The 27,443-nt window shown below is 55.2% G+C and overlaps 1 protein-coding gene across 2 annotated transcripts in view; it reads left to right on the forward strand.

Annotated features, from left to right (window-relative positions):
• The window catches only part of AFAP1 (actin filament associated protein 1), a 92,252-nt gene extending 65,273 nt beyond the window's left edge, over positions 1–26,979 (forward strand). Inside the window, exons 11-18 of one of the 2 annotated variants that reach the window (XM_047091861.1) lie at positions 11–156; positions 6,727–6,844; positions 10,221–10,478; positions 12,606–12,720; positions 16,457–16,621; positions 18,167–18,357; positions 20,650–20,811; positions 23,130–26,979. In XM_047091861.1, coding sequence (XP_046947817.1) covers positions 11–156; positions 6,727–6,844; positions 10,221–10,478; positions 12,606–12,720; positions 16,457–16,621; positions 18,167–18,357; positions 20,650–20,811; positions 23,130–23,156 — 1,182 coding nt within the window. In that variant the 3' untranslated portion in view covers positions 23,157–26,979. The remainder of the gene's footprint in view (positions 1–10; positions 157–6,726; positions 6,845–10,220; positions 10,479–12,605; positions 12,721–16,456; positions 16,622–18,166; positions 18,358–20,649; positions 20,812–23,129) is intronic. The other variant, XM_047091860.1, reaches the window with a different exon arrangement.
• The last annotated feature ends 464 nt before the right edge of the window (positions 26,980–27,443 follow it).

The following is a 27,443-nucleotide window of genomic DNA, read 5'->3' on the forward strand; positions in this document are numbered from 1 at the left end:
CCCCCGCTAGGCGTCCTCCTCAGAGGACATGGGCAGATGGATCGGAATTTTGCTGGCTGAGACGGGCTCCTCCACAGACCCCGGGGCCCTGCACTACGACTACATCGACGTGGAGACGTCCGCGAACGTCATTCAGACAGCCAAGCAAACCTTCTGGTAAGACCCCTGGGAAGTGGCACCAAAGCTAAACAGTGCTCCTTTTCACGGATTTTTTCACTGCCTGTGTGCGTAGCCTCAGGGGGAAGGAAAACCACTAAAGACTCTCCCTTTGGCGTTACATTGACCTGAAGTTTGCTGAAATGTTTGTCATTCCCACTTTCTGTTGGAGCGCTTTCTATTGGAGCAGAGGTTGGCAGGCTTTTTCCATTAGGTGCCAGAAGTGTTTTCGGCTTTGTGGGCCACGTTCCCTGTTAAAACTGCCCGGCTCTGCCATCACAGCCACAGACCCCGCATCAGCGAATGGCCGTGCTGCGTCCCGATGAAACTTTATTTGCGGAAACAGGCAGTGGGCTGGCCGTGGCCCGCGGGCTGTAGGTCTCTGGCCCCCTGCGCTCAGGGAACACTTTGATGCGACACGTGACTTCCATATTGCTGTCACCGGGGCGGAATTTTCAGAGTCATCAGTCATGTACTTTTAAAACTTAAATTGCGATCTCATTTTTTAAAAAAGGCTTGTATGTCTGAAAGCATCCCTTTGATTCCTATTTCTGTAACGTAATGATGACAAAGCAGCACCTCTCAAGGTGAGGGCCCCAGACCCCTGAGGGCATTCGAGACTCTTGCGGGCAGTTCCAGGGGCCAAAACCAGTTTCATAATAACACTGGTCTGAAAGCCTGTGCCCTGGGGTTGTGCTGGGGAGGTGCTGGGTGAGGAGGAAGGAACCCAGGCGGGTCCCGCGCAGCATTTACGACGTGGAGATTCTGGACAAGTGGTCTGTAGGCTCTCGGTGCCTCGGCTCCCTCTGGAGAGGCCAGGCTTTTCCCGGTCTGGCGTCTGCGATCCCCAGGCGCCTGCTTCTGCCCTCACAGACAATCTGTAGGGACGGAGGGTCTGCGTTTGGGGCCGAGGCGAGGTGGATAGAAACAAAGCGGGTGATGGGGTTTACCATCCACACGTGCTGCTAAACGTGCCGGCAGCCGTGGGCAGACCCTCAGTCAGACGGTGAGTCCCTTTGAGTGCGAAGAAGATGAGCCCCCGTGTCCACACTGGCACTCGCCTGCTCCCCCCGAGTCCCGTCATCCGTTTTGCCACACACGTGGTGTCTACGGCGAATTTGAGCCGTGTTCCTGCGTCCCTCGAGCGACACTGGGGAGTGAACATTTCTTGCTTGGCTGAGATGTTCTGGGGCGGATAGAGGGACGTGGGCTCATGTTAGGGATCGAGCCACGTGTTACCCCCAACTGAGGTGAATCAATAGCCTTGACAACATGAGTTAGTTTTGGTACAGCTTTTCCAGCAGATCTCCAGTAACGCTTAGCGGTTTTTCTCAAGTGTGGACTTCCTGTTCTTAGTGTCAGAATCAGAGTGACTCAGTCAAGTCACTGAGTCAACTGACTCTTCTGTTCATATTCGTCATTTCTCTGTAATAACACCCTGTCTGGTCAACAAAATGCAGGTGAATTGCAGTGAACCCCCCTTGTCATTCAGCACATGCAGTAATTGAAGAACGTTTAATCAAGTGGCTTTTTAAGAAATGTAATATCACACTGGGTTTTGCAAAATCTCCATGTCTAGAGTGACATAAAAGAAAGGAGGTTATGGTTTTTAGCTGCTTCTTCGGAATTAACTAGATTCTGGAGCCTCTCCGAGTGCACCCGTGACCTCAGCTATAATCACCAAAGTAATCATCGCGTGTCTGACAGGCCCCGAGTGGCCGCGTTTCCCCCAGAACAAAACTTGGCTTTCCAAATGAGTGGAATATTAATCTAAACCAAATGTGGGGAGGCCACATTTTTGAGAAAGGAACGTAGATTGCAATATTGAGAAATCATTTATTAAAAAGACGCGTGCAAGGAGTTTATGGCTGCAAGACTCTTTGGTACCTCGTTAAAATCTTTATAGATGTTAGTGATAAAGTATATTTTCGTTTGTCAGTTTGCAAGCTAAAAATTCTTACAAAACTTGAGAGAAGACGTTTAACAAGTAAATAATGTTCAGAATATAAATTATGGCAGCTCGCCAGTACAATAAATGTCCTGGGATTAAATTAATTTTTGCTTTGACGCAAATGGCAGCTGGTTAATGAATGTTTCCAAGGTCTTGGGCAGGGGGCGGGAGTGTCTGTGCATTGGTTATGTGTGAGGGGAAAGGACAGTGATGTGTTTTGGGAAGAGGGCAGTAAAAATATAGTAATTTAAATTCTCCCGGGAAAAGTAGCGTATTTCAGAATATTAATAATGGTAAACAGTTGGAACCTGTTTTCCCACGGCCTAGCCTAGCTTTAAGCGAGATGTATCGATTATATGGTACAAGAGAGACGTTCTGAATGTTCTTCCTGACACTGATTTCAAGTCACGCTCCCTTGGAGACCCACGAGGCTATGGAAGTAGTGACGACACGCTAAAAGGCTGTGGATCAGGGTGGACGGAGAGAGGGCAGTGGACAGGCCGGAAGGGAGCTGTTGTCTTGAGTCACCTTACCGTGAACCCCTAAAAACAGGGATGCACCTTGCGGGTACGGGGCTTGGTAAAATAAGCCAGATGCAAGAGGACGCGGTCTGTCTGCCTCGCTACCATGGGGTCTGAAGCTGGCGGATTCAGAGAGGCCGGAAGCTGACGCTGGGCCCAGGGCCCCGGGGCAGGGAGGGAGGGAGGGTGTCATGGGGACGGAAGTTCAGAGGAGGAAGGTCTGGGGGTGGAGGGCGGTGCCGGCCGCCCAGCAGCGTGAATGCACCCAGTGCCCCAGATCCATACACTTGGCAGTCCGTATTTTACCACGGTACGCATACTTCTGTGAGCGTCTTACGGTCTTGATTTAGCAGGTAGCGTGTGCTCTGTTATCTCATGTCCACTTTATGTTTGGTTAAAACCCCTATTGTGGAAAGAGCAGCAGGCAGAAGACGGGGGCCTAGCACGCAGACGGGGCTCGCCTTGCAGCTTGGGGCCCGGAGACCTGTGGGGGGTGCAGGTCCCCCGCCGTAAGGCCCAGGCCTCTTCCAGCGGGGCCGTCCCGCGTGTCCGCGACCTCTCTGGGGTCTGTTCCCAGCTTCTGTCCCGCCCCTGCTGGAGCCCACTCCTTCCTGGCGACTGTGCCCCAGCGTGCCCACCGCCACACGTCAAGCACTCGACGGTCCCCACCGTGCGTGTTCCCGACACGCGGTCCGTGACCACCACGGCGGCTGTGTGTCACAGTGCTCGCCGACCACACGTGCACACGGTGACTCAGCCCATGATGCCTTCAAATGGGACATTTAAATTAGAAAACCTTAAATACATATCTTTGAACAAAAAACCTTCTGTCATGGCAGAGTTCTTAAATTTTTTAAGTTTTTTCTCTTCTTGTCTTTTTCTTTCCTACACATTTCCTGTTCCTATATGTAATTTCATAGAATCATCCTACACATTTGTGTCCGTTCTCTTCACGTTGAAGAGTGCACGTGTGAGGCAGGACCACGCGCCGTGGCCTTGGCCCAGCAGAGGTGGTGCCTGTGCTTAAACGGATGGGACAGACAGATGGGAAGGGGCCCCCTCGGACCACGGGCTCCTCCTCTCCTCACAGAACCACAGGCTGGCCTCACTGTAAGACCTCTTTCCCAGGCCTGCCCTCCCCAGTTTCATTTTCTCCCATTTTTATGCACCTAGCTACCATAGAAATCTAAGATCCCGTGAAGAAACACAATTTTTTAAAAATACATGTATTTTTATTCCAGACTATTTTTTTTCTGTAACTCTTTTAATAACATGATTATTGCACATTTTATTAGTTTTCATTAAGAACTTTTCCTTTTTGTAATATCACATTAGTTTTGTATTTGGAAAGCCAATTATATAAACAAAGCCGGGAGGATGATAGAGACTAAAAACTATTTTCTCACCTCAATGATAATAAAGGTACAGCATATAGTATTTGTCCTGTGACTTGCTTAATTCACTTAGTGTGGTGTCTTCCAGATTAATCCATGTTGTCACATATGGTAGGATTTCCTCCCTTTTATTTATTTATTTTTAATTTAATTTAATTTAATTTTTTAATTTACATCCAAATTAGTTAGCATATAGTGCAACAATGATTTCAGGAGTAGATTCCTTAGTGCCTCTCCTCCCCCCCCCCCAACCCCTCCAGTAACCCTCAGTTTGTTCTCCATATTTATGAGTCTCTTCCGTTTTGTCCCCCTCCCTGTTTTTATATTATTTTTGCTTCCCATCCCTTATGTTCATCTGTTTTGTCTCTTAAAGTCCTCCTGTGAGTGAAGTCATATGATTTTTGTTTTTCTCTGACTGACTAATTTTACTTAGCATAATACCCTCCCGTTCCATCCACATAGTTGCAAGTGGCAAGATTTCATTCTTTTTGACTGCTGAGTAATACTCCATTGTATATATATACCACATCTTCTTTATCCATTCATCCATCGACGGACATTTGGGCTCTTTCCGTAGTTTGGCTACTGTCGATAGTGCTGCTATAAACATTGGGGTGCATGTGTCCCTTTGAAACAGCACACCTGTATCCCGTGGATAAATGCCTAGTAGTGCAATTGCTGGGTTGCAGGGTAGTTCTATTTTTAGTTTTTTGAGGAACCTCTTTCAGAGTGGCCGCACCAGCTTGCATTCCCACCAGCAGTGCAAGAGATCCTCTCTCTCCGCATCCCTGCCAACATCTGTTGTTGCCTGAGTTGTTGTTAGCCATTCTGACAGGTGTCAGGTGGTATCTCATTGTGGTTTTGATTTGTTCTTCCCTGATGATGTTCATGTGTCAGTTGGCCATCTGGATGTCTTCCTTGGAGAAGTGTCTATTCATGTCTTTTGCCCATTTCTTCACTGGATTATTTGTTTTTTGGGTGTTGAGTTTGATAAGTTCTTTGTAGATTTTGGATACTAACCCTTTATCTGATATGTCATTTGCAGATATCTTCTCCCATTCTGTCGGTTGCCTTTTAGTTTTGCTGATTGTTTCCTTCGCTGTGCAGAAGCTTTTTATTTGGATGAGGTCCCAATAGTTCATGCCTCCAGAGACGTGTTGAGTAAGAAGTTGCTGCGGGCAAGATCAAAGAGGCTTTTGCCTGCTTTCTCCTCGAGGATTTTGATGGCTTCCCATCTTACATTGAGGTCTTTCATCCATGTTGAGTTTATTTTTGTGTCTGGTGTAAGAAAGTGGTCCAGGTTCATTCTTCTGCATGTCGCTGTCCAGTTTTCCCAGCACCACTTGCTGAAGAGACTGTCTTTATTCCGTTGGATATTCTTTCCTGCTTTGTCGAAGATTAGTTGGCCATACGTTTCTGGGTCCATTTCTGGGTTCTCTATTCTGTTCCATTGATCTGCGTGTCTGTCCTGGTGCCAGTACCATACTGTCTTGATGATTACAGCTTTGTAATATATCTTGAAGTCCGGAGGCTACTTTAGTTTAGCTATTTACTTATTTATTTTAGTTTAGAGAGGGTGCTATCTAGGTTATCTCCTCCCTGGGTATTTACATCTTTCACTTCTCACAAACATAAACTTCACGAGTAAACCGTTCACACGTGCACACATCCAGCACGTATAGGCCGAGCGCCTTGTGGCCAGATTCCTGAGGTCCAGGAATGGGCAAGAGTGACCACGGCCATGTTCTCCTGAGGCTGACGTCGTGGGGGACGAGCATAAAGACACATCAGGTGGCGATTAGCAATACGCACAAGCAGAAGGGTAGCGGCACTGAAGCCCTTACTGTGGGGTTTCGGGGAGGGGCTCTCGTGTGCCAAGGTAAATTCCCACCGGGGCTGAAAGACCAGAGGGACCTCGGGAGCAAAGCTGCTGCGCAGGGGGGCCTGCAGGGTGGTTGGTGAGAGGGAGAAGCAGGGAGGTAGCGGGCTGGTGGTGGAGCCCCGCAGGCCACGCGGCACTCTGACTGCTGTGGGAGCGTCACGGCCGTCAGTGCAGAGCAGGGGGCGGCCCCATCCGGCTTTCCCCCTGGAGACGTGTTGGCCGCTGTCAGGGAAGGAGGCGCCCGTGGAGACGAGTGGCTTGAGGTAGCGATGCTGCATGAACACTGGGAACTGGAGAAACGCGTGCTGACAGTGCCCTAAGGAGCTTGGGCTCCACGAACATTCCCAAGAAAGGCCGCATAGTAAATACTTCAGCTTTGCCAGCTGGGAGTCTCTGCCTCAGGGCGTTCATGTTAGCAGGCACCTGGAAGAAGCACGTAAGCGCTGGAAAGCAGCCACAGACGGTGCGCGCCCAGCGGAGGGTCAAGGCCGAGCCCCAGCCAGCAGGCAGCCGGCCGGGCGCCCCTGCCGCGCACTGCAGATAGGAAACCTGTCTCTTGTGTTGAACAGCTGGGTCACGTGCCGGCACCGCGTCATGTCCCGGCATGCGTGATCTCTGGTCCTGGCCGCAGCCCTGCAGGCGGTGTTGCCTAGTCTTACAGGAGAGCAGCCTGTCCTTGCCGTAACCCAGCACCCCACTTCTGCCGGCGTGCCGGCTCGCGCTTCTGTCCCCCGTCACCTCCGGTCTGGCCTGAGCGTCCAGCCCATCTCGGGTGAGACTCTGGGTGGCTTGGAGGGGCCTAACTCACCTCCTTTCTTGCAGCTTCATGAACAGGCGTGGCGTCTCCACTAACCCGTACCTGGGGAGCACCTCCAACGGCTACGCCCACCCCAGCGGCACGGCACTGCATTACGACGACGTCCCCTGCATTAACGGCTCGGTGAGTGCGCCACTCGTACGGGGGTCCAGGCTCGGCTGTGTCAGAGGCGGGGCAGCGCGAGGGTTCCTGTAATCCGGGACCCCGATTTCAGGCCAGGCGCCAGAGGGCTTTTGGCCATGCTCTGAGGCGGGATGGAACCCGTGTCCCTCTCTCCCGGGCTTGTTTGTGACCTTAGTGTGCATCTGAGCAAGTGGGTACCTGGACACCAGTACGCTGTCATTCAGTGTCCACGTCATTGTGTCTCAACACGTCCTAAAATGTGGGACGTAGGACGGCACCTCAGATAGGTCAAAATAGAGCCCAGGCTCGGTTCTCAGGGAGCAGAAGGGACATGTTGCCTCGGCGTAGTGGCTGCACTTCAGACTCAAGGCGTCTTCCCCCTTGGTGGCCTTGGAGCACCCGGGACGCCCGGCCCCTGGTCCAGAGCGGCTTATCTGCCCATAGGAATGCAGTGCAGGTGCTCAGTGACAGCTCTGCATGGCCTCAGGCTGGCCGGCTCGGTTCTCAGTACTTTGTGTCCTGTACGCAACAAGCGGACCTCATCGGTAAACTGTTACCACATCTCCACATTCTTTGCCGAACAGAACAGCCGTCACTGAGCACACTCCCTGGGCCAGTCCCCGTGCCGTCCTCCGGGCCACCAGGGGAGAGGCCCTCGAGGAACCATCTTACCGTTGGTCCCCCGGTACTGGGTGGGCTTAAAGTTGGCATCGCGTCAGGATACGTTTCGAAGTTTGGCATAGAATGTGTTTATTGTTGTGTTTTTCAAATCTTGGAAGGTATTTTGGACTTTTTTCCTGCTGTTTTGCTCACCTGTTCTTTTCTCGGTACTTGGATGGACGTCCCCAATCAGCCCCCTCTTTTGTGTGGTCATCGAATCCACACCTGCCCAAGGCAGGCACCGGGAGATCACGGCCTTCTCGAGGGAAGTGCGGGGGTCAGGCAAGGACTCCTGGAGCTCAGAAGTAGAAGCAAACTGAAAAGAAGGTTACTGTGGTCTGGGTCAGAGGTGACCAGCTGGCTATCAAATGTAGTGATGTCATGTGTCTGTCCCCAGGGTCTTGGGTAGCTTGCCCTGGGCGTTCCTCTCTCCACCCCCTCGGGCCTGCCCTGGGGTTCCTGTAGGGCCCCGTCCGCAGGCTCTTTACTGGATTCCTTATCGCGCAGTCCCTCCTCCCTGCCTGCCCATCCTCTCTCCCTCCTTCCTGATTTGCCGCATGGCCCCTAGCGCCCAGGGTCTGCACTAGGGATTGAAGACACAACACAGGAGTTGTAGCCTCTGTCCCCCGGTGGCCTTCCGACTCAGGGAGGGCTGCATGGTGGCCCCTGTGAGAGCAGGTTCTCGGGCAGTCTCTCTGCCTTCCTAGGCACTGGCTAGGGCCGGCCCCTGGCTGTGCTGGCCTCCGTTTGCTCCGTGCAGCCACCAGCTTCTGTTGACAGAGTGGCCTTACCCCTGGTGGTAGGCCCAGCCACCCAGTCGCTCCCACGCAGTCGTGAGCTTCTCTGAGCCTTGGTCCCAGGCGCCCCCTGTGTTGGAAAGACAACACACAAAACTGCCTCTGGGCCTTCCCACCCAAAGACCCTTCTGCGTCCCTCTTCCTCCAAGGGTTTTCTGCCTTCCTTACCGTCCACACGGAGGGCTCAGCCAAGCTGGGTGGGCTGGCACGAGCACGCCCCATCCACCCCTCCATCCCTTTAGGTTTGTGTCACGGGGGTTCAGCCCGTCCCCAGGAATGAGCTTTCCTTCGAGCACCCGCAGCGTCGTCCGATTCAGACATAAAAACCCACCATTCTGGAAGGACTCTGCATTTAGGAATTGTTTCTGCACGTGTGTGCGGCAGTGTGGCAACTTGAGGTCCCAGGTGCAGTGTCTGTGGCTCTCTCGCTTGCTGAGGGCTTCCTGGAAGCCAAGGCCCCTCTTCAAACCGCTTCTGTTTTCCGGGCTCCAGCACCAGGCCGTCCCTTGTTCGGGAGGCTTCCTTCCCCGGTTTTACGAAGTTCGTGCTTTCTGACCCCAAACCTGGCATTTTGTCAGGGTCTCGGCTTCAGTGATCCTTGACCCTCAGTGCCCCCCTGACGCCAGCGCGAGATAAAAGCTGGTCTCAAAAGGGACCTTCTGAGGTGCTTTTAATCTAGAAACGTCCGTGGAGTATCAGTTTCTAAGTGTTCCGTGTGACTCTATCCTTTGGCATTTGGGGAGGTGATGGTCCAGTCTGGAGCGTTCAGGTAACTCTGGACAGCTGTGTGCCGGGCTGCCCCCGCGGGGCCGTCAGCCCAGGCTTGTGCGCAGGGGCCGTGGCGTGTCGATGGCGGGCGGGTCCCCGCATCACAGAAATAGACACGTCAAAGCGGCTGCAACAGACAGAAGCGCCCCTCCCGTGAGACTCAGACCGCTTCTATTTTTGTAACAAAAGGCTGTAATTACAGCGTGCTGCCAGAAGGATGTAAAAATAGGGTAAAATGAGCCCAACCTAGGAATTAATATTTCTCTCTTTTTTGGAAAGTGCAAAGCAATTGGTAAAGACCTTTCGGTCTCTGGCTGTGGTTCTGAGCCTGGGTTTACTTCACACTTGAATGTCCTTGTTCTAAAGTGGCCCGTAGTTATTTTAGTCCTTTGTGAAAACCTTTCCTGCTAAAACAACACCATTATATCCGCCATATTCTGAAACGTCCTCTTTTCTGTGATGATTTGATTTCTTTCTTTCAACAGACTGTGTTTTGGTCGCTGTGCTTTCTTCAGGTAGAACAGAGTGTGGCACCCGGGTGCACACTGATGGTCACCTGTAACACCCGAGCCGCTGACGCGTGCGTGACAGACAGGCGGAGTCAGGAGGTGGTGTCACCCTGGCGCACCTGCAGCTTGGAGGCAGCGCCGTGCGCGGCTGGGGCCGGGCTCTGTGCCGCGGTCTCCTCCCGCATCTTGAGATTCCCCGGGGGACATAGAGGGGTCAACAGTTTCGAAGCACTTAAAACAACGTCTGGGCCGTAGTAATTACTGTAAAATAAAGTGCTTTCTGGGCCGAGGTTTCTGGGCCCCCAGGCTGTCACATGGCTTCCGCTCTCTGGATTAGGACTTCCGAAATTGGGGTCTTTAAAGAAAAAATGCCAAATCCTTTTTGTTTTCCCCTCTACTTTTAAAGAAAGGAACAAAACAAAAACTTCATAAGCCAGTTACCCTGGGAATGATCTTAAGGAAAAAAGCAACCCCTCCTGAGTCTCCCAAAGTAGAAAAGTTGTCCGCTTACGTGTGTGTGCATGCACGTGTGTGTTCTTGGTAACAGCGTGGGGTACACGTATGCGTTTTGGGGGGTACTAATAATGTCTCTGCTATGCTTTCTGTGGCCGAGGGCACTAACGACGAAGCTGTGTGTTGCAGTGGGACCCTGAAGACGGCCCTCCTGCTTCCCGTGCCAGAGGCCTGGGAGAAGAGGTGCTCTATGATAACGCAGTCCTGTACGATAACTTGCCGTCTCCGAAAATCTTTGCGCGCTACCCGCCTGCTGACAGAAAGGCTTCTAGGCCGTCTGCCGACAGACTGTCCTGTAACCATTACAAATACCCTCCCTCCTGCACTCAGTCTGCCACTAACACCTCTTCTCTGGGGAGGGCGTCTTCTGTCGGGCTCAGCTCCCAGGTACAGCATCTCCTTCCATCCTGTTCTAGAATTGTCTGAACCGCGGGCCTCCTGCAGGGCGTTACAAGGATAGTGTAGCCCCCAGCTCGCAGTGGCTGAGACCCATCAAGGGTGAAGCGGGATTTTGTCCTCAACTAGAACAGAATTTGCAAATGTAATCGATGTTTTGCTGCCCAGGAACTGATCAAACACTCCTAACTAGTTCATGGCTTGAGCACTGTGTTTCTTGGCCTAAATCTGGCTCTTTTTCTATTCTTGGAAAATTCCCCAGTGAATATTGTGCATTACGTTGACTTAAGGCAAAGGTTTCAAAAAAGGACAGGGACAGTATAACTTTCCAGAACATTCTTGCACTGCAAGCTCTTTACAATATGTTCCCATCGCACGTACGTGAGGAACGCTGGACTCCAGGTATGACTTGCTTTTGGTCTTTAAACATAGAACAGGATCTTCAAGATGCTACAGTATTTTTCTGTAACGAGTCTAAAGCGTACTGCCTAAAACCAAGTAGTAATGAGGATTTTGGATTATCACTGAATAAATAAGCTGGATGTTGAAGTGCTGTCTGCTCTGTACCTCCTAGTTACGGCAGACGATAACATTGCAGTGTCAGTGCTAATCTGGTGTGTTCATGCATTTTCCGCCCGAGGACTTTCTGTACTTGGCATACAGATCTAAGCACCACGCTATGAGAATACTCTACAAACATGAAGCAGAGGGGTACACTTTAAATTACATTCTTTTTGCTCCATTTTTGGGGTAACCGTAGGAAGCAGTGACTGCCTGGTAAGGTCCTAGCGCTTCGCGCGGCGGAGGCTGGCAGAGCTCTAACCAGCTCATCGATTTCACCAAAATCCCAGGGAAGGTTTGTTTGTTTCTGATTTTTAACGACCACTGCTCAGATCTGTGAAGATTCACTCAGTGAACACGAATGTGTCTACGGACTTCTCTCCTTTTATTGGCATAAAAGTTCTGTTAGGTGGAAACTGTGGGACAAGTATGCCATCTGGCACATTGGCTTTGTCCCCAGATTAGTCTGGAATGACTCGATACGTCATTTCGATGTGCTTGTTTTTATTCGTTTTTACCCTGTTTTAAGGTAGGAGACACGTTTGTAAGTTGAATAGTAGCGCCTTTAGGTTTCCTGTGCTGGTTTGGTCATTTCGACCAAATAACAGGGGACCTGTTGTTTAATGGAGAGGTCTTTCAGTTAGTGAGCGCCTACAGTTTGCCGTATGTTGTGCACGTGTCTGGCGTGTGTCGCCTGACTTTTTTAGGAACCCTGTGGGGAGGACTCGGTATATTTATGTTTTTTTTTAATGAGCGAATGGAAGCTCCGAAAGTTGTAACGACTTGCTCAGCGTGTCCCAGATCATAGAGTCAGAGCCTGAAGCTCCGTCTGTCCACCTCCCCACCACTGGGCCCACAATAGCAGCAAACGAAGCATTGTGGGAAAGCGTGGGTCTGGAGTCGACGTTTGCCGCCACTCTGGGTTGATTGATGACATAAGTAAGGTCCACGTGTATCACGTAAGCAAAACCCAGCGTCTGTTGGCTTGCAGTGAAGGAGTAGAGGTACCGTTGAATCTTTCCCAAGAACCGACTGCGTTCATACTGGTCCTGTGTCGCTCTCCTTGCTTCTGTCCTCTGACCCGCCCACGAATCAGAAAGTAGCTACCTGTCCCGTGAGGACATCAGGCAGCGGCAGGGCCCTTCGAGCAGAAATCTGATGCTCGGCCATGCCGCTCCCCTAAAGAGAATCCCCCAGAAAGACGAGCCATTTGTTTTTAGAAACGCAAACTTTTAGGAATCTCCACCAAATGCTCTCGGATATTCTGCTGCCTGTGCCAGCTTCTTGGTTAGCGTTTATGATCTCCCAATAGAAGCATATATAACTTCCATTGCATCCCAACTGGAGACATCCAAGTTCCTCACTGGCCTCGGACCTCCGCTCCAGACCCACGTAAGCCAGAGCAGGAAAACCACAGCAGTTCAGTGTTTGGAATGCACGCTGGCTTTCCGTCTGTGCTAGGTTATAGGAAGGATTCAGAGACTGAGACAACTTACTGAAAAAAAAAAAAGTATTTTTTATTGTCTGTTTTTAATTTCCTTCTGCTTGTTTTGACAGCTGAAGGGTAAAAAGCCCCCGGCAGCCTCCAGTGGGGCCCCGGGGAAGGGGAAGACTCCAAGCAGTCAGCAAAAACAAGCCGATTCGGCATCCACCGTGAAACGCACGCCTTCCAGTAAGTTCACCGTCCGGATCCTTTCTAGTTTCAGGTGCGGTTCGCAGGGCTGGGGCTGTAAGAGCCGTCTTCTCACCTGCTCAGGTAGAGATGCCAGGTGTGGGGGTCCAGTGGAGAGCAGGGACTGCGTTCATCGTCACCCTGCCTCCTTGCCGGGCCGAAGACGGGTGACGGTCTCTAACTGCGCTCTTCTGAGCGCTATATGAAAGGAGAAGCAAAGCTGACCGGTTAGGCGTACAGGCGGTGTGCAACCACTCTGACGCTGTTTCCCTAGGACACGATTGTAGGCGCCCTGGGCTTCGGGTCAGCAGACGTCAGCTTGCGTCCCCAGTCTGTTGGTGACTTAGTGACTTCTGTCAAGCCGCGCGAATACTCTGTGAGCTCGGCTCCCCGTGTTGGCGGCGTAGACAAGTGGCTGTGGTCTCTGTGACATCTCTGAGGTGCCCCGTGGGTCTCCAGGCACGAGAGCGGTGGAAGGTTGACGGGATGGGTGTTCGTGCCCCGCCTTACGGTCTGCGAGCCGATGTTCGCGTTCCCCTGTTGGTTCACCCGGCCTCTTTATCAGGGCAGGTGGTGTCGTCTGCCCCGCCGTGCAGACGCAGAAATCCTCTCCGAGAGACCAAGGGGCTCCCGCAGCATCTCACAGCTGGCCAGTAACGGAACCAGAGTGAGCACTGCCGTCAGACTCCACATCTGCAGGGGGCCGAGCAGAGCAGAAGTAGGACACGAGGGGGGACCCAGCCCGCCCGAGCGCCCGGTGCCCTTCCCCACCTGCGGTGGATTCACCTCAGGTGACAGCGCCGTCCACACCCGTGCAGATTTGCTTCGGCCCCGGCGGCGCTGGGCCCCGACTCGACTCGTTCGGCCAGCGGGGCAGCTGTGCCTGTTGCCCGGGCAGCACACGCAGGGTGCTTGCCGCCCAGCTGCTCGGGTCTCCGGGGAAGCTCTCGGCCAGACCTGCTGGTAAAGGGCCTGCGGCTCAGGCCGTTACGCGGTTCGGGAGCTCCTGAGCGGGTGTGGACGTGTTAGGGGAGGAGGATGGGAGTCAGACTCCGGAGATCGCGTGGGGAGTTGTGTCTGTACTTTCTCAATCTGGCTCGGTGCCGCTGGCTGGTAGACGGTCTCCGTGGAGGCGACGATGAGGCCAGCTGGCTCGTTAGTAACCCCTCAGGTGTTCTCAGCACCTGACTGAGTGACCTCCTGTTTGCACTGTGACGGACGTTCGGAGTGTGAGAGTGTCTGGGGATGGAGAGGGCGGCCCTTTCCTTGGCCACATACAAGGACGAGCCTTGGACTTGACCAACAATCCTTGGCCGCTTGTGCCCCAAGGGGGCTTCTCTTCTGTACATCAGCTTGTCTCTACTTCCTTCTCCTCATACGTGCGCTTCGAGCAGGTAGGTCGGGAGCCGGTTGGACCAAATCCCCCTCGTCACAATGTTATTGTGCTGGTTAATTTTGACCTCATCTTTCTGGCAAATCTCATTTCTCTAATGCAGTTGGGTGTATTTATAGTCACTTAAAAGGTTAGCGCTCTTCATTCGTGGAGGGACATGGGGGAAGGAAATAGCTTGTGCCCCAGAACCTTGCTACACGGGACCCGACCCTTATGAGATCTCTGTCTTGACAGCATTTCTCCCAGTGCCCGTGCTCCTTTCATTTCCCAGGTGATTTATTCCTTTATGTTATGAGACCTTCTGTAGGGAACCTGTATTAACTTTGGTGACATCTAACGGTGACAGAAGAAAAAAATAATTGCATTCAGTGTTTTTGCTGAATTCAGCCAGTTGCGTTACAGGCTGGACGGGGTTTATGGCACGGGGACCCAGAGATGTGGACATTTATAGGTTAGTGCATGCAGGTCTGTTGGGAAAGCCTCTCCGGTTAGAAGTCAGCGAGCACTCTAGCCGGTGCCCGCAGTGCTTTTGTTTCAAATGGCCGATTTCGTCACCCTCGGGCTGCGATCCTTTTAATATCATGCTGTGTGTGCACTTTTTCTTTCGGTCTATCTGTCTGTCTGTAGTGAGGGGAGGTTGCCTGGGGACTGAAGATTTGCACCTGCCTTCCTAAACGCAGGGTTTCATTGCAGGAGTCAGCGCCTTCAGCGTCTAGGACAGGGGCCGGCTGGGGCTCCTGGGGACTCCGTTGTCACTGACGGTGACTGGAGCTGCCAGTGAGGGTCCACCCCGTCCCGGGCATCTTGTGGTTTTGTTGGGATGCGTTTTAGGTACAGATCTCAAATTTTGTTGGACCTCCAGGTGGGCTTCTCACTTCTGCTTCATGGGGGGTGGAGCTGAGCCTCGGGGAGATTCGTTGCCCAGTCCTGGTGACCTCTCTGGCATCACACCACACACCTGACCAGGAGTCACTGCCAGTCCCCTGGGGCAGCAGACACACAAGCCGACGATGGCGGTGCTGTGGGGTGTGAGGCGGCGGGGCGCAGGGGTGCGGCTGACTCGTAGGAGGCCCCTGAGTCTCAGTCAGGTGCAGGAGGTAGCGGGAGCTCCGAAGTCAGTGACCCTTGATCACATGTGTGGCATCTGTGTCTCTTCAGGGTGTTTTTCCAGGGAGGGTTTCTCTGAATTATTGTCCTCATAAGGCCCACATACTCAGAGGACAAGATTCAATGCGGTAGCGTTGGCCAGATCTCCGACTAGTTTCCCTAAGACTGGTTTCCTCTTCGTTCGCTCGTTCGTTCGTTCATTCATTCGTTCACTCATTCATTGCTCTATTTAATGAGCATTTAGCAAGTGCTCATTTCATGCTTGTTCTGAGCGCTCCATAAATCTTAAGTTAGCCCTGGTAACAGCCCTGGGGGTCGTTGTGTCACAGTTGCGGGAACCGAGGCATAGACAGGCGGGGCGCGTTGTTTCAGGTCGCACAGCTGATGTGGCATGATGGGATTCCAGCCCAGCCAGTCAGATCCAGACCCCGCTGCACACAGACTCCCCGTATTCCTGTTCACTCCTTCACTCGTTCAGTGGATACCCGTGTGCTCGGTCCAGGCCGGACACCCACCGCAGCACAGGGGACAGAGCTGCGTCCAGCCGGCCACACTGCCAGGTGGCTCAGTCATGGGGCTCGGGTGTGCCGGTGTTCACGGAAGACTTTTGAAAAATACAGAGAAGTGCCCACATCCGGGAGATTACTCTTGGTGTGGATTAGAGAATGCTGAGCCGCAGCCTTATTGAAGATTGTTGCGTGCTGCAAAGGAAAGTGAGTTAAAAAATGTCCTGATGTTCTGTTTGTGTTCCCTTAACTCAACTCAGAGACTCCTGGGAAGCTATCGAAACTATTCGAATTTGTCCATTTTCTACTCAAGTCCAGCTTCCCATTCTTTGTCTTACCGAGCTAGCGAAACAGCTAGATTAGAGTTTCTTTTACCAAGTTGGCTGATCTTTTAAAAAATTTTTATTAAATATATTTTTTAACGCTTATTCACTTTTTGAGAGACAGAGACAGAGTGCGAGCAGGGCAGGGGCAGAGAGAGAGGGTGACACAGAATCCAAAGCAGGCTCCAGTCTCTGAGCTGTCAGCACAGAGCCCAACACGGGGCTTGAACCCACGAACCGTCAGATCATGACCTAAGCCGAAGTCGGACGCTTAACTGACTGAGCCACCCAGGCGCGCCTCGAGTTGGCTGATTTTAAATAGGCTTAATGAATTACCCTGTTATCTGCTTAATTAAACCTAATTTTCTTTTGTGGCTTTCTTTTTCTTTTTTTTTTTTTTTTTTAAGATGCTGACCAGTACAAATATGGCAAGAACCGGGTCGAAGCCGACGCCAAGCTGTTGCAGAGCAAGCAAGAGGAGCTGCTGAAGAGGAAGGAGACCCTGCGGAACAGGCTGGCCCAGCTCCGGAAGGAGAGGAAGGACTTGAGGGCCGCCATCGAAGTGAATGCTGGTATGCGGGGGCACCTCCTTGGGTTAGAGTGTGCACTTCCTGTCCTGCCCTCAGTAAGACCGCCCGTCTCCGTGCTGGTAAGCCCAGGGTGGCACCGCCGGGAGCTGTCCCCTCTTCAGGTGCTGGCAGCAGAGACTGCCCGTAGGGGACAGGCGGGGCTCAGCAGTTTCAAGTCATGTGTATGATGAAGCAGTTGGGGCTGCTGGCAGGAGAACAGTCCACGGGGACAGGTACGATTCAGGAGCCCAAGCAAGAGGTGGAAGGAACCCTTGGTGCTCCGAGAAGAGACGGCGTCTGAACTCCTGGAAGGGAACAGGGAAACAGGCCAGGATAGTGGAAACACGCCCCAATGGCCGTTGTTGGAGAACCGAGTCAGGACCAGAGAGAGGGGTGTCTCTGGATCAGGCAGGTTTGTTCTTGCTGGCAGGGGCAAGGAGTATGGGGTTCATGGTTGTGCGGATGGAACTGTTTGACGTAGGTCGCCTCAGCTCAAGACTGGTTCTTACCCTGGGGCAAGATTCACGCTTTAGGTTTCGGTTTTGCTGGCCTCGGGGTGGAGCAGAGGAAGAATGCTGTGCAGAGGACCCGGGGGTCCGAAGGGGAGACGCCTGCTTTCACACGGCTCACCTGCAGGGAGGCCTTGGCGTACCTGCACGTGAAACAGTTCATCAGCCTTTCCAGCCTTTCAGTCCAGCCTCTCCGGACTTCGGGGCCTCAATGAGTGTTGGGACAGGAAGCGCTTTTGGAGTTTAAAGACTGGGAGGTTAGATATAGGCTGAGCAAGTGAGAGCTGACCCGTAGGAGGGGCCGGACGTGGCAGCCGGCCGCCTGCCTGCGGGGAACCAAATGCTAAGTCAGAGACCTGGGTAGGAGCCTCCAGGCCCACAAGACAGAAGGAGGATTTCTTCCTTCCGTTGTTTCAAGCTTGCAGAGTAGCAAAGATGCAGACAGGTTAGACCAGCTCCCACGCGGTGAGCACTAGGCCAGGGCCACACACGCGAGCTGGGTAACCCCTTGGGCTCAGTTTTCCTGCACGTCCAGTGGGTACGTTCCCAGGCGCCTTATGTCCGTGGGACACATTTCAAATAAAGTGAGTCCAGTAAATGCACCTTGAAGCGACAGGTGCCTATTCTGTGGGGGTGAAAGCTTTATCGTGGATCCTCCGGAAGGAGAGAAGGCCCAGGAATCACGGGGGGGGGGGGATTGGGACAGGACAACCGCCAGACTCTCCAAGCCAGCAGCACCCCTGCAGGCATCTGCTCTGAGTCCCCTGTGTTGAAGTGAGTACGCTGAGGCCTGGGCCCAGAATTCTGGGATTTGTGGGAATCCAGGCCTCCGGCCTCCAGGGCCACAGTCTCCCAGCTGCAGGAAAGCAGAGCGGTTGGAAGTGGTCGCTGTTCTTTTAGCGAACAGCTGAACTTGAGTTTCGTAGAAGGGAACCCAGGTCAGGGCCGCTTGGCCCACAGCGCTGTGCAGAGCTCGCGCGAGGGGCAGCGGCGTGTGCCATCTGTTGGCCGGAGCGACAGCGTGTCCGTGGGCTTGCAGGCAGGAAGCCGCAGGCGGTTCTGGAAGGCAAGCTGAAGCGGCTGGAGGAGGAGTGTAAGCAGAAGGAGGCCGAGCGCGTCAACCTGGAGCTGGAACTCACGGAGGTCAAGGAGAGCCTGAAGAAGGCCCTGGCCGGCGGCGTCACCCTGGGCCTGGCCATCGAGCCCCGATCAGGGACGTCGAGCCCACAGGTAAAGTCCCTGCCAGCCCAGCGAGCACACAGCCACATGCCAGCTCTGCATGGGTTCCCGGCTGTGCTCTGAGCCACTGGCCTCACGTTTTCCCCTCTTTGTGTAAGCATGGTGGACACAGCAGCCCCCCTCCTCTCCCTTCCCGGATCCCTTCATCGTAGGACACAGCAGCCCCCCTCCTCTCCCTTCCCGGATCCCGTCATCGTAGGACACAGCAGCCCCCCCCCCTCCCTTCCTGGATCCCGTCATCGTAGGACACAGCAGCCCCCCTCTTCTGCTTTCCTGGATCCGGTCATGGAACACAGCTCTCTTTATCTCTTTCCAAACACGTCCTGATTGGATTCCAGCTCAGTAGCTAGAAATCTCAATCCCACGTAGCAGGTTTTCACGAAGCGTCCAGCACATGCTGGGGATCCCGCCAAGTTGCGGGGGGCAGAACCCTTGTCAAATCTGACAGGACGAGGGGAAAGAACTTCCGAAACACGAATTAGGGCCTTCAGGGGCTTCCTGTTCACTCTCTGGGACTCATAGTCACTGAGAAGCTACCAGCGTCCTTCTCATAACTATTCTGTTGGGTCCAGATGACCCTCAGAGTCTGATGTCACTACTTCCGTTTTACGGTCGAGGAACGTGGGACCCAGAGAAGCGAAGTGACCCGCTGCCCCCCCCCCCCCCGCCCTGAGCACACGTGGCCAGCGGGGAGCCCTGAATGCGGTGCCTCCTTCTCTGCGGGAGCCTGTGACACCCCCCCCCCCCCACCTGACCCGCTTCCCGGGGCTCCTTTCTGTCCCTCTTTCCAAACTGCTTGGCAAAATGTGGAGCCTGGGTGAAGCCCCCTGCCCCTCCCCTCAGCGCTGGGGTGGACCCGCGGGGAAGACTGATGTCTTTACAGATGTATGGCACAGCTGAAACCCCGCATCCCCCCCAGGGGTTCCTCCTCTCTCTAGCGGTGACCCTGCACCCCCCCCCCAACCAAGAGTCCCCATCTTGGCCCCCATCTATCAACTCTTCTCCTTTGGGGCTCACAAAGCCAAGCCTGTCCTTGGGAAGGCTCAGGACTGGTCTGTTTGAGCCTCCCCACCCAGCCCGCAGGGCCCGGCCACATCCTCCCTCGGGAGGTTTCTCCTTGGACCTTGGTGCTGTCATCAGTCCCGGCACTGGCAGCTCCCGGCCCTACCTGCCCGGACCTTATCCTGGGAATGCGGCTCATGGGACAGATGTCCCAGAGGAACATCACGGGCTGCCTTACGGACCCAGCTTGGCCTCTCCCAGGGAGAGATGGTGCTACTCTCTCCTTACCAACCATTCTGTCCCCCACTCCCTCCTGGCCAGCATGGCCTTTGAAAAGCATGTCCAAGTGAACCGGAACATGGCTACAGCTAGCTGCTTGGCATCCAGGGCCAGCAGCCCCCGTGGGGGGTGGGTTCCAAGTGACCCAACTGAGTGGTGATTGAAGCAGTGTTCTACTCAGTGGCGTGCCGTGTGACCCAACCAGATGCGACCATGTGTTATGCCGCCATGATGGGGAGCTTGGTCCTGGGCCCCCATCGGGGTGGGCACTGCTCCCCACCAGTCCTCTTCCCCAGGGAGCAGCCTGTGTCCTCGTGGGGGGGAGGGGCGGGGTGCTGCCAATTGTAGGCACATTTGGTCACACGCTAAGCCTTTCAGAAGACGTCTTCCTTTGGTGTCCACCAGCTGTGTGGGCTGCAGGATTATCCGGGCTGGTGTCACTCCAGGGAGCTCTGCGCTGCCACCAGCCACGGTCACAGGGACTTTCACTGCCTGGTGGCACGCCGAGCTCTCTGAAGGTACAAAGCACCGTGCAAATGGACAGCTGCCCAGCTCGACCAGTCGTCCCCTCTGAAATGGCGTGTCAAAGGTGCTCTCAGAGCCGGGTGCTAACCATGCAGGGCCATTGTCATTGTTGTCTCTGCCTGTTTCCAAAACCCATGTGTTTTCTTTAAAATGAACAATTCTCGGGGTGCCCGGGTGGCTCAGTCAGTTGAGCATCTGACTTTGGCTCAGGCCGTGATCTCACCGTTCGTGTGTTCGAGCCCCGTGTTGGGCTCTGTGCTGACAGCTCAGAGCCTGGAGCCTGCTTCGGATTCCGTGTCTCCGTCTCTCTCTGCCCCTCCCCCACTTGTGCTCTGTCTCTCTCTCTCTCTCTCTCTCTCTCTCTGTCTCTCAAAAATAAATAAATGTTAAAAAACTTAAATGAATGATTCTCCTGCTGGAAAATGCTGATGGCCTGGAAACCATACCTCACGAGGGGCCTTCTCTCTGCGTTGACAGTCTCCAGTTTTTAGGCATCGGACTCTGGAGAGCTCACCCATGTCCAGCTGCGAGACCAGCGATGCCGAGGGCCCGGTGCCGGTGAACAGCGCGGCCGTGCTACGGAAGAGCCAGCCTACCGGGAGCTCCCCCTGCCGCGGGCACGTGCTGCGGAAGGCCAAGGTGAGCTCCGCCCTCCCGTGTGCGGGGGCACCCGCCCCAGGGTGTGCTGGCTGCCGTGGGAGGGACAGGTCGGGGGCGGGGGGGTGCTCCAAGGGCCTCGCCGTTATCCCCGCAGCCAGGGCCTCGTTCAGGGTCCTCCTCCTTTTCAAAGGCCAAGAGCCCCAGAACCTAGCTCAGGGCACCGACCAGCTGGTGTCCCTAGCAACTGTGGCTCTGGGCGGACCTGGGGTGGGGACTGGACCAGGTGACCTCTGGTTCTCAGAGTCCAGGCTGCCCCACTGCCTTGCCGGTGGTCCTGGGGGCACAGGGTGAACCCCTGTGCCCACCTGTGCTCTCCAGTCTCCTGCCTGGGATCGGCCCTGACAAGCTGGGATGCTAGACCGAAAACTCTCAGAAAATGTTAAATCCGTTATAGTTTGTCAAAGTGAACGGTTCTTGACTGCGGTGACCGCAAGCGTGGCATGCAGAGAAGTCGGGCTGGGAGTAATTACCTTAATTCATCAGATGCATGTAATTTGCTCTGACGCGTGTGGAGGCGGGCAGCCTCCCTTTGCCGCCTCTGGGCCCTTCGTCGCCGTCAGAACCCGCCCGACCTGGCTAGAGATGCAGTGTCTCCTGAGAGGTGGCTGTAGGTGGGTGAGAGCGGCCCTCTGCGTGCCCACGGTGGGTGCTGGCAGCTGTGGCTGCGGGCACGTCCTTCCTGGCACACGCTTGACCGCTGAGAGGTGCCCCTGCCGGGTGCCCGTTAGCCCCCCGGGGAGCACACAGAGCCGCCCCCCCCCCCCCCCGGTCCCGCTAATTGTTTGTAGATGAGCCGTGCGGTAAGAGTGTAGCAGCTATTTTGTCTCCTGTGGAAGAAATCAGATTTACCACTGAGCCGCGGCAGCCCCCCATCCAGCTGTATGCCCCGGGGGCGCCCGGTGGCCCCCCCGGCTTGGGGACGGCAGCTCCTGCCGCTTCTCCGTGACCTCGGCCGGTTCAGATGGGTGGCAGCACTGAGGCCAGCCCAGGCCCACAGAGGGGAGCCGCTGTCCCTGCTTGCAGGTCCCTCACTGAGGGAGAGGGGGGTCGCACAGGGGTTTCCCGGGATCCCTGGGAGGCGACAGGGGCCTCATGGCTGGGGTCAGGGCCAGGGGTTTTGGGAACAGTAATCCACACTTAGGGGCATCACACGCGTGCTCTCAGGGGCCCACCCCAGCCCCTTTCTGAGGACCAGGACCGTCAGCTCGTTCTGGGCACGGGAGGGGTTAGCCCAGATGGCATCCCTTAAGTGACTTCCGGGTCCCGATGAGAACCCGGATGGTGGGAGGCACCTGTCACGGGCTTTCAGCTCCAGGCCCGGTGCTCCCCCGGCTCCGTCAGGAAACCTGCACGCTGAGGGGTGTTCTGGAAGCCTGGTGCCATGGCCCCAGCGTGCCTTTGGAGCCTCCATAGGCAAACCCGGAGGTGCCGGGTGCCAGGCTGCTTCACGGTGGCGCCCGACCTCTCCGCAGACTCTCCAGCGAGGGCCTGCAGGGCTGTGGTCTCCCTTCCCACCTTGGCCTGCTTCGGTGTGTTCGTGCAGCTCTCTCTGTCCCTCCTGGCTTTGGCCACTGTGACCCGCGCCTGGCAATTGCATTACCTTTGCTAAACTTGTCGGGGAGACACGTGGCAGCTTCTGTGGACAACACGCACACCCGTCTTCTCTCTAAACCCTGCACGGCCCCGGGGCACATCGTGAGTCGCGGCGGTGGGGGGTGGGGGACGCGGCCTCCTGGCTTTCACGGTGGACACCTGCCCACGTGGCCGTTTTGGGGAAGCAGCAGAAGGGCCGAGGGAGGCCGCACTGGAGGCCGGTCCTCTGTCTGCACAGGCTGCCTGACCGTGCCCACGCGTGGTTTCCTGGGTGTGAGGGCGGCTCGGTTTTGCTTCTGTTTCCGGCACGTTGGCCAAAGCTGTGCTTTTAACTGTAACTAAGCTTTGACTTTTGACCCCAGAAAAGGTGAGAAATCCCCCGTTTCACGCGATGTGTGCAGGTGCGCAGTGAACAAGCCCCGTTAGTCCGGCAGGAGTCGGACGTGCACGTCGGCCAGCGCTGCCCCCCGGGGCGTGGGGGATGGAGCGCGGCCGCCCCGCTCGGCCCCCGGCCCCGTGCCCACACACGCCCCCTTCCCTGCACCTCCCGGCGGCCCCTCGCGTGGGTCTGTCTCCCGGGTGGGACGGCCATCCTCCCCGCCGTGCCGGTCCCCACACTGCAGGCGGCCTGCGTCCCCGGGGCGCAGCCCTGCCTCCTGGCCCCCCGGCCACCGTGACCTGTGCCTTCCTCTCGCCACACTTAGGAATGGGAGCTGAAGAACGGGACGTAGAGCACAGCAGGACGCCCCGCCCGCGTGGCCGCGGCACAGGACGCGAGGGTTTGTGACCGAGCTCCGACACCAGCGCCCACGCCCGCCCGCGCGCACTCTCGCTACTGTTCACGTCACCCTTAAAGAGACTTCCTGGTAACACTTTGGCTTCCGCCTCCACTTGCCAAAGAGCAGAGAGGACGGGAAGGAGCCCCGTGGCGAACGGGGAGCTGCACCCCTTTCCCGGGTTCCGGGAGTGCCGGCCCCAGACCCGGGCCCTCGCGGGTGAGCGCGGCCGGCATGGGCAGGGGCACCTCCCTGCCCGTCTGCCCAGAGGCCAGGGTCTCCACGTCCCTCCCCACGCGCCCGTCCCCCTCGTCACTGGAGGCGGGCACGTGACGCGTCTGTGCTGTGAAGCATCTTTCCCCTTTTACCGTCTTTTTTCTGGACAAAGGCTTTTGTCACCGTGACGTGAAAAGCTGCCATTCTTTTTAAACCTTAAAAAAATTCTCCTTTTATCATGTGTTGCACTTAGCTCTAAGGGTTCTTCAGAGGTTCTGTACCGTATTTTATTAATTATTTGTACTGCTTTTGAAAGGCAGCGGAGTGACTGCTGCTCACCAATGTGTGTCCTTGTCCCCTTCCCCGCTGTCCCCGACCCTGCCTGCCACTCAGAGCCCGCAGGTGCCTCGCGGGACCACCGTGAAACCTCCACTTACAGACGGGCCAGTCCCGTGAGAGAAGCAGGTTCTGGAAGCCGCCCGGCCACAGAACCAGAGCATCCTCGTGCAGGACGAGAGCACGGCCCTGCCTCCCGCACGCAGACCCGGAGCGCGGGGGCACTGGGCTGCTCCCAGGCCCGCGGGCCGGGGTCGGGTCCCCGCACCCGTGTGGCGTTTCTCAGAGCCAGGTAATCTGCTGTGTCTCCAGAGGGACCCTCTCAGGAATCCTCAGTAATGGGGGGTGCAGCTACCGATGGAATAAAAGTGGTCACCCCAGGACCCCTCTGCAGACAGATTCGGGGGCACGCGTCACACACGCGTGGAGGCCGTTTCCTGCACCGTGTGGAGCCGCGGCGGAGCAAGGCTTCCATCCGCCGCGGGTTCCCCACCAAATACGGGAACCGCAGACCAGAAGCGGTCTCCCCTGCTTTTCCCCCAGGCGCCCGCATAGCCTGTCCTGGGCTCCGCCACGGCTCCCACCGCCCTTTCTTCTTAGGGGTCCTGAGGCTGCCTGTGACCTTAGCGAGACAGTTTACAGCAGGGAGTGTGAGCTGTGGAGCTGAGCCCGAGCGGAGACCCAGCTGTCGCCTGGCCTGTCCCTCAGGGCCCCCGTCACCCGTTAGCAGGTGGAGACCTATCTCCCCAGCACCCAGCCCATTCGACCCCCTGGGACATCGAGGGGGAATGCCCCAAGACCTCAGGGCCCGTCTTCCCAGCACTGCTGTCGTCCGTGTGGGAAGCTGGACCGCCTTGCCTTCCTTCTATGAAACTGACTTTCTGTAAAAGCAAAAAGTTTGATCCACCATAGATTTTTGCTGCCTTCCGGTCCAGTAAAATTTCTCAGCGTAAGGCGCTGGGGCCTCTCTGCTTGACAGCCGACTTTGCCCGAGACAGCTGCCAGGTTAGGGCCATCAGGAGGGAAAGTGTGCAGCCTGTGCGCCCGACCATGGACAGCACAGCCGGGGAGACCCCAGGCGGTGCTAACCCTCATCCCCATGAGTTTGCCCGAGGACACAGCCCGTTGGAGCCAGAGCCCGGACTAGGACTCGGACCCTGGTCCTCACGCTCCTGACGTACAAAACTGGTGTCTAAAACGCCAGGTTTTAAATTCGCTTTCACAGCCACGAACCCTTTAAAGGGGCCAACAGGCTCAGGTGGGTCCTGCGTCCCGCGGAGCCACTTGTGGGGGTCGCGCGGAGAGCAAGTCTGCTGACATTGGGCTCCTTTGCTGTGCATTCCCCTCGATGTCTTTAGATTTGGTCAGAAAGTTAGGTGAAGGGATTTGCTTCAAATTAAGTTATTTATTTGTATATGTTCAATAAATAGAGTTTTTAATTTATGTCTGTATATATTAGACACACATTAGCCATCCTGTCAGAATCCTGACAGCGATGTCATTTTACCACCTTCCCCAAGCACCCCAGGGCTCGGGCCCTGCCCGGCGAGGTGACGTGTGCAGCGGGCTGAGGGTCCCTCGCTGCGTGGGTGCCGGTCACGTCCCACTGGAGACGTCACCCGAGCCGTAACAGACGGTCCCGTTCATGGAGTGATGGCCAGACCATGACGGGGCCCTGACCCAAAGTGGGAGGCACGCGGGGGGCTCGCAGATGGGGCCAGCTCTGCGGGTGACGGGCCACTTCCATTAGCACTTGAAGCCACACCATCAGTCTCCAGGCACTGCCTCTGGTCACATGTCATCCACCTTCAAAATCCCCTCCCGCCTTCTGTGTTCGTAATGTTTGAAAGTCACCCAGCAGCCTTTTGCACAGAAGCAAATGGTCACCTCAGTGTGGGCACAGGTGGGCAGAAAATGGTCACCTCAGTGTGGGCACAGGTGGGCAGAAAATGGTCACCTGGTGTGGGCATAGGTGGGAAGGTCACTTTTCCTTTGTTCAGAGTCCGTAGAGGGTTGGGCAAGGCCCTGCAAGCTGGCCACACCCTTGCCGGCCGTCCGGACGGTTCCACCACCAGGTAACCAGTGTGGGTCTGGGGAGCGGTCCAGATGGCCGTGGAGCTTTCTGGAGTCTTCTCTGGGTGACCTTTCACGCCGTGGTGTGAACCCGTCCTGCCCCCTCCCCCGGCCTTCCCGTTCATCCGCACACCTCTGTGTTGCCAAGCCTGATCTCCCGGCATGCGTTTCAGCAAACCACCCGAATGGTTTGCGGATTTACCTTTTGTTGAGTCTGTCTGGAGGGTCTGTGCCCTCAGGCCCTCAGGCCGCGCCCAGGAAGGAGACTCAGACTTGTTCACTCACAGCCACAGTCTGGAACCTGTGTGCAGCTTTGCAAGGGGATCAACCTGGGGGCAGCATGGGTGTCTCGGGCAGGACCCACTTGTCTATGGTCACATCTTTTCTGTCCAGAAGGGAATGGCGACCGTCCCCGCGTGCCCCCTGGCTGGAAGCCTCATCTTGGCCACACACCTGGCCGTGCACTCGGTCTGCTGGCCGAGGCGTGCGACAGGACCTGCCGAGGGGCAAGGCGGCATCGCTCACATGGCCCACTGTGGCTGCCCTCTTTTTTTTTTTTTTCTAAGATAATTTTTTAATGGGAAAAATTTTAAGTCTGTCGTGTCGTTTTAAAGAGCGCAATTACTCTTTGTTCCTGTTGTCATTGCTGGTTGCTTGCTGTCCCCGTGGAGGGCCGGGTTGATACTGTGAAGACGTGACGGTGACCGACACCGCGTGCCCAGAGGCGGGCTCAGCCTCTCCCGCGAGCACCCCCAGGCGGCGTGTCCGGGGCGAAGGCAGGTGGCTGCGCCCCGGGCGTCACCGGGCTCCCTCGATTCCGCCGCCCCATCTTTTGTGAAACAGTTCCAGCTGCGATCTTCCAGAAAAAGTCCCCTTTCCTGCAGCGGGCACGTGTCCCCAGGCGTTCCGAGCTGTCGCCATGGAAGGTATTTTCAACATGGGATCGTCAGATCGTGATTCTTAGGGACCAAAGGTGTTTTTAATGAAATAATCTTTGTATTTGATTTCTAGTGAGGAGGAAAGCAGTGACTTTAAATTTTAACACCAACTTTTGCATTCTATTTAGCATTAATTGACCACGGCTATAAGTTGTAAAATGTTTTCATATTAAGATTGTAATTATTTCCTACTGTATTTTTTAAAAAAAAACTAAAGTCATATTTAAAATTCTCTTTGAAAAAAACAAACTAGAAGCATCAAAGATTTTTTTTTAATTAAATATGTCACCGGTGCCCATTTTAAATGATTGTAAATAGATTTTCACTGTATTTCTCAATGTGTTTAATTCACGAAGTAAGAACTTTTATCAGTGGAAACTGCCAACGGAGATACCAGTTTTCAGGCCGTTTGCTCCATATTGTAGTAAATCACTTGAATTTTCTGCTTTACTAACTGATTTTTCTACTGTTTTACACGGTGTAGCGCACGGACTGGCGCCCTCCGGCGTGCCTCATTTGTGTGTTATCAATAAAGCGGTACGCGTCCAGCCAGCCTCCGGGTCTCGCTCACTCGGTTTGCAGAGCAGTCGGGAACGGGGCGAGTTGCGGGCAGTCTCCATGGGGGGTGGGGGGAGGAGCAGGTGGGGGCTGTGCTGTGTTTCCACCCGCAGGGACCCTC

This window comes from Lynx rufus, unplaced genomic scaffold, assembly GCF_022079265.1.
Source record: "Lynx rufus isolate CCGP_SWC_20201006 ecotype Redwood Valley unplaced genomic scaffold, mLynRuf1.p SCAF_3, whole genome shotgun sequence".
Taxonomy (NCBI): Eukaryota; Metazoa; Chordata; class Mammalia; order Carnivora; family Felidae; genus Lynx; species Lynx rufus.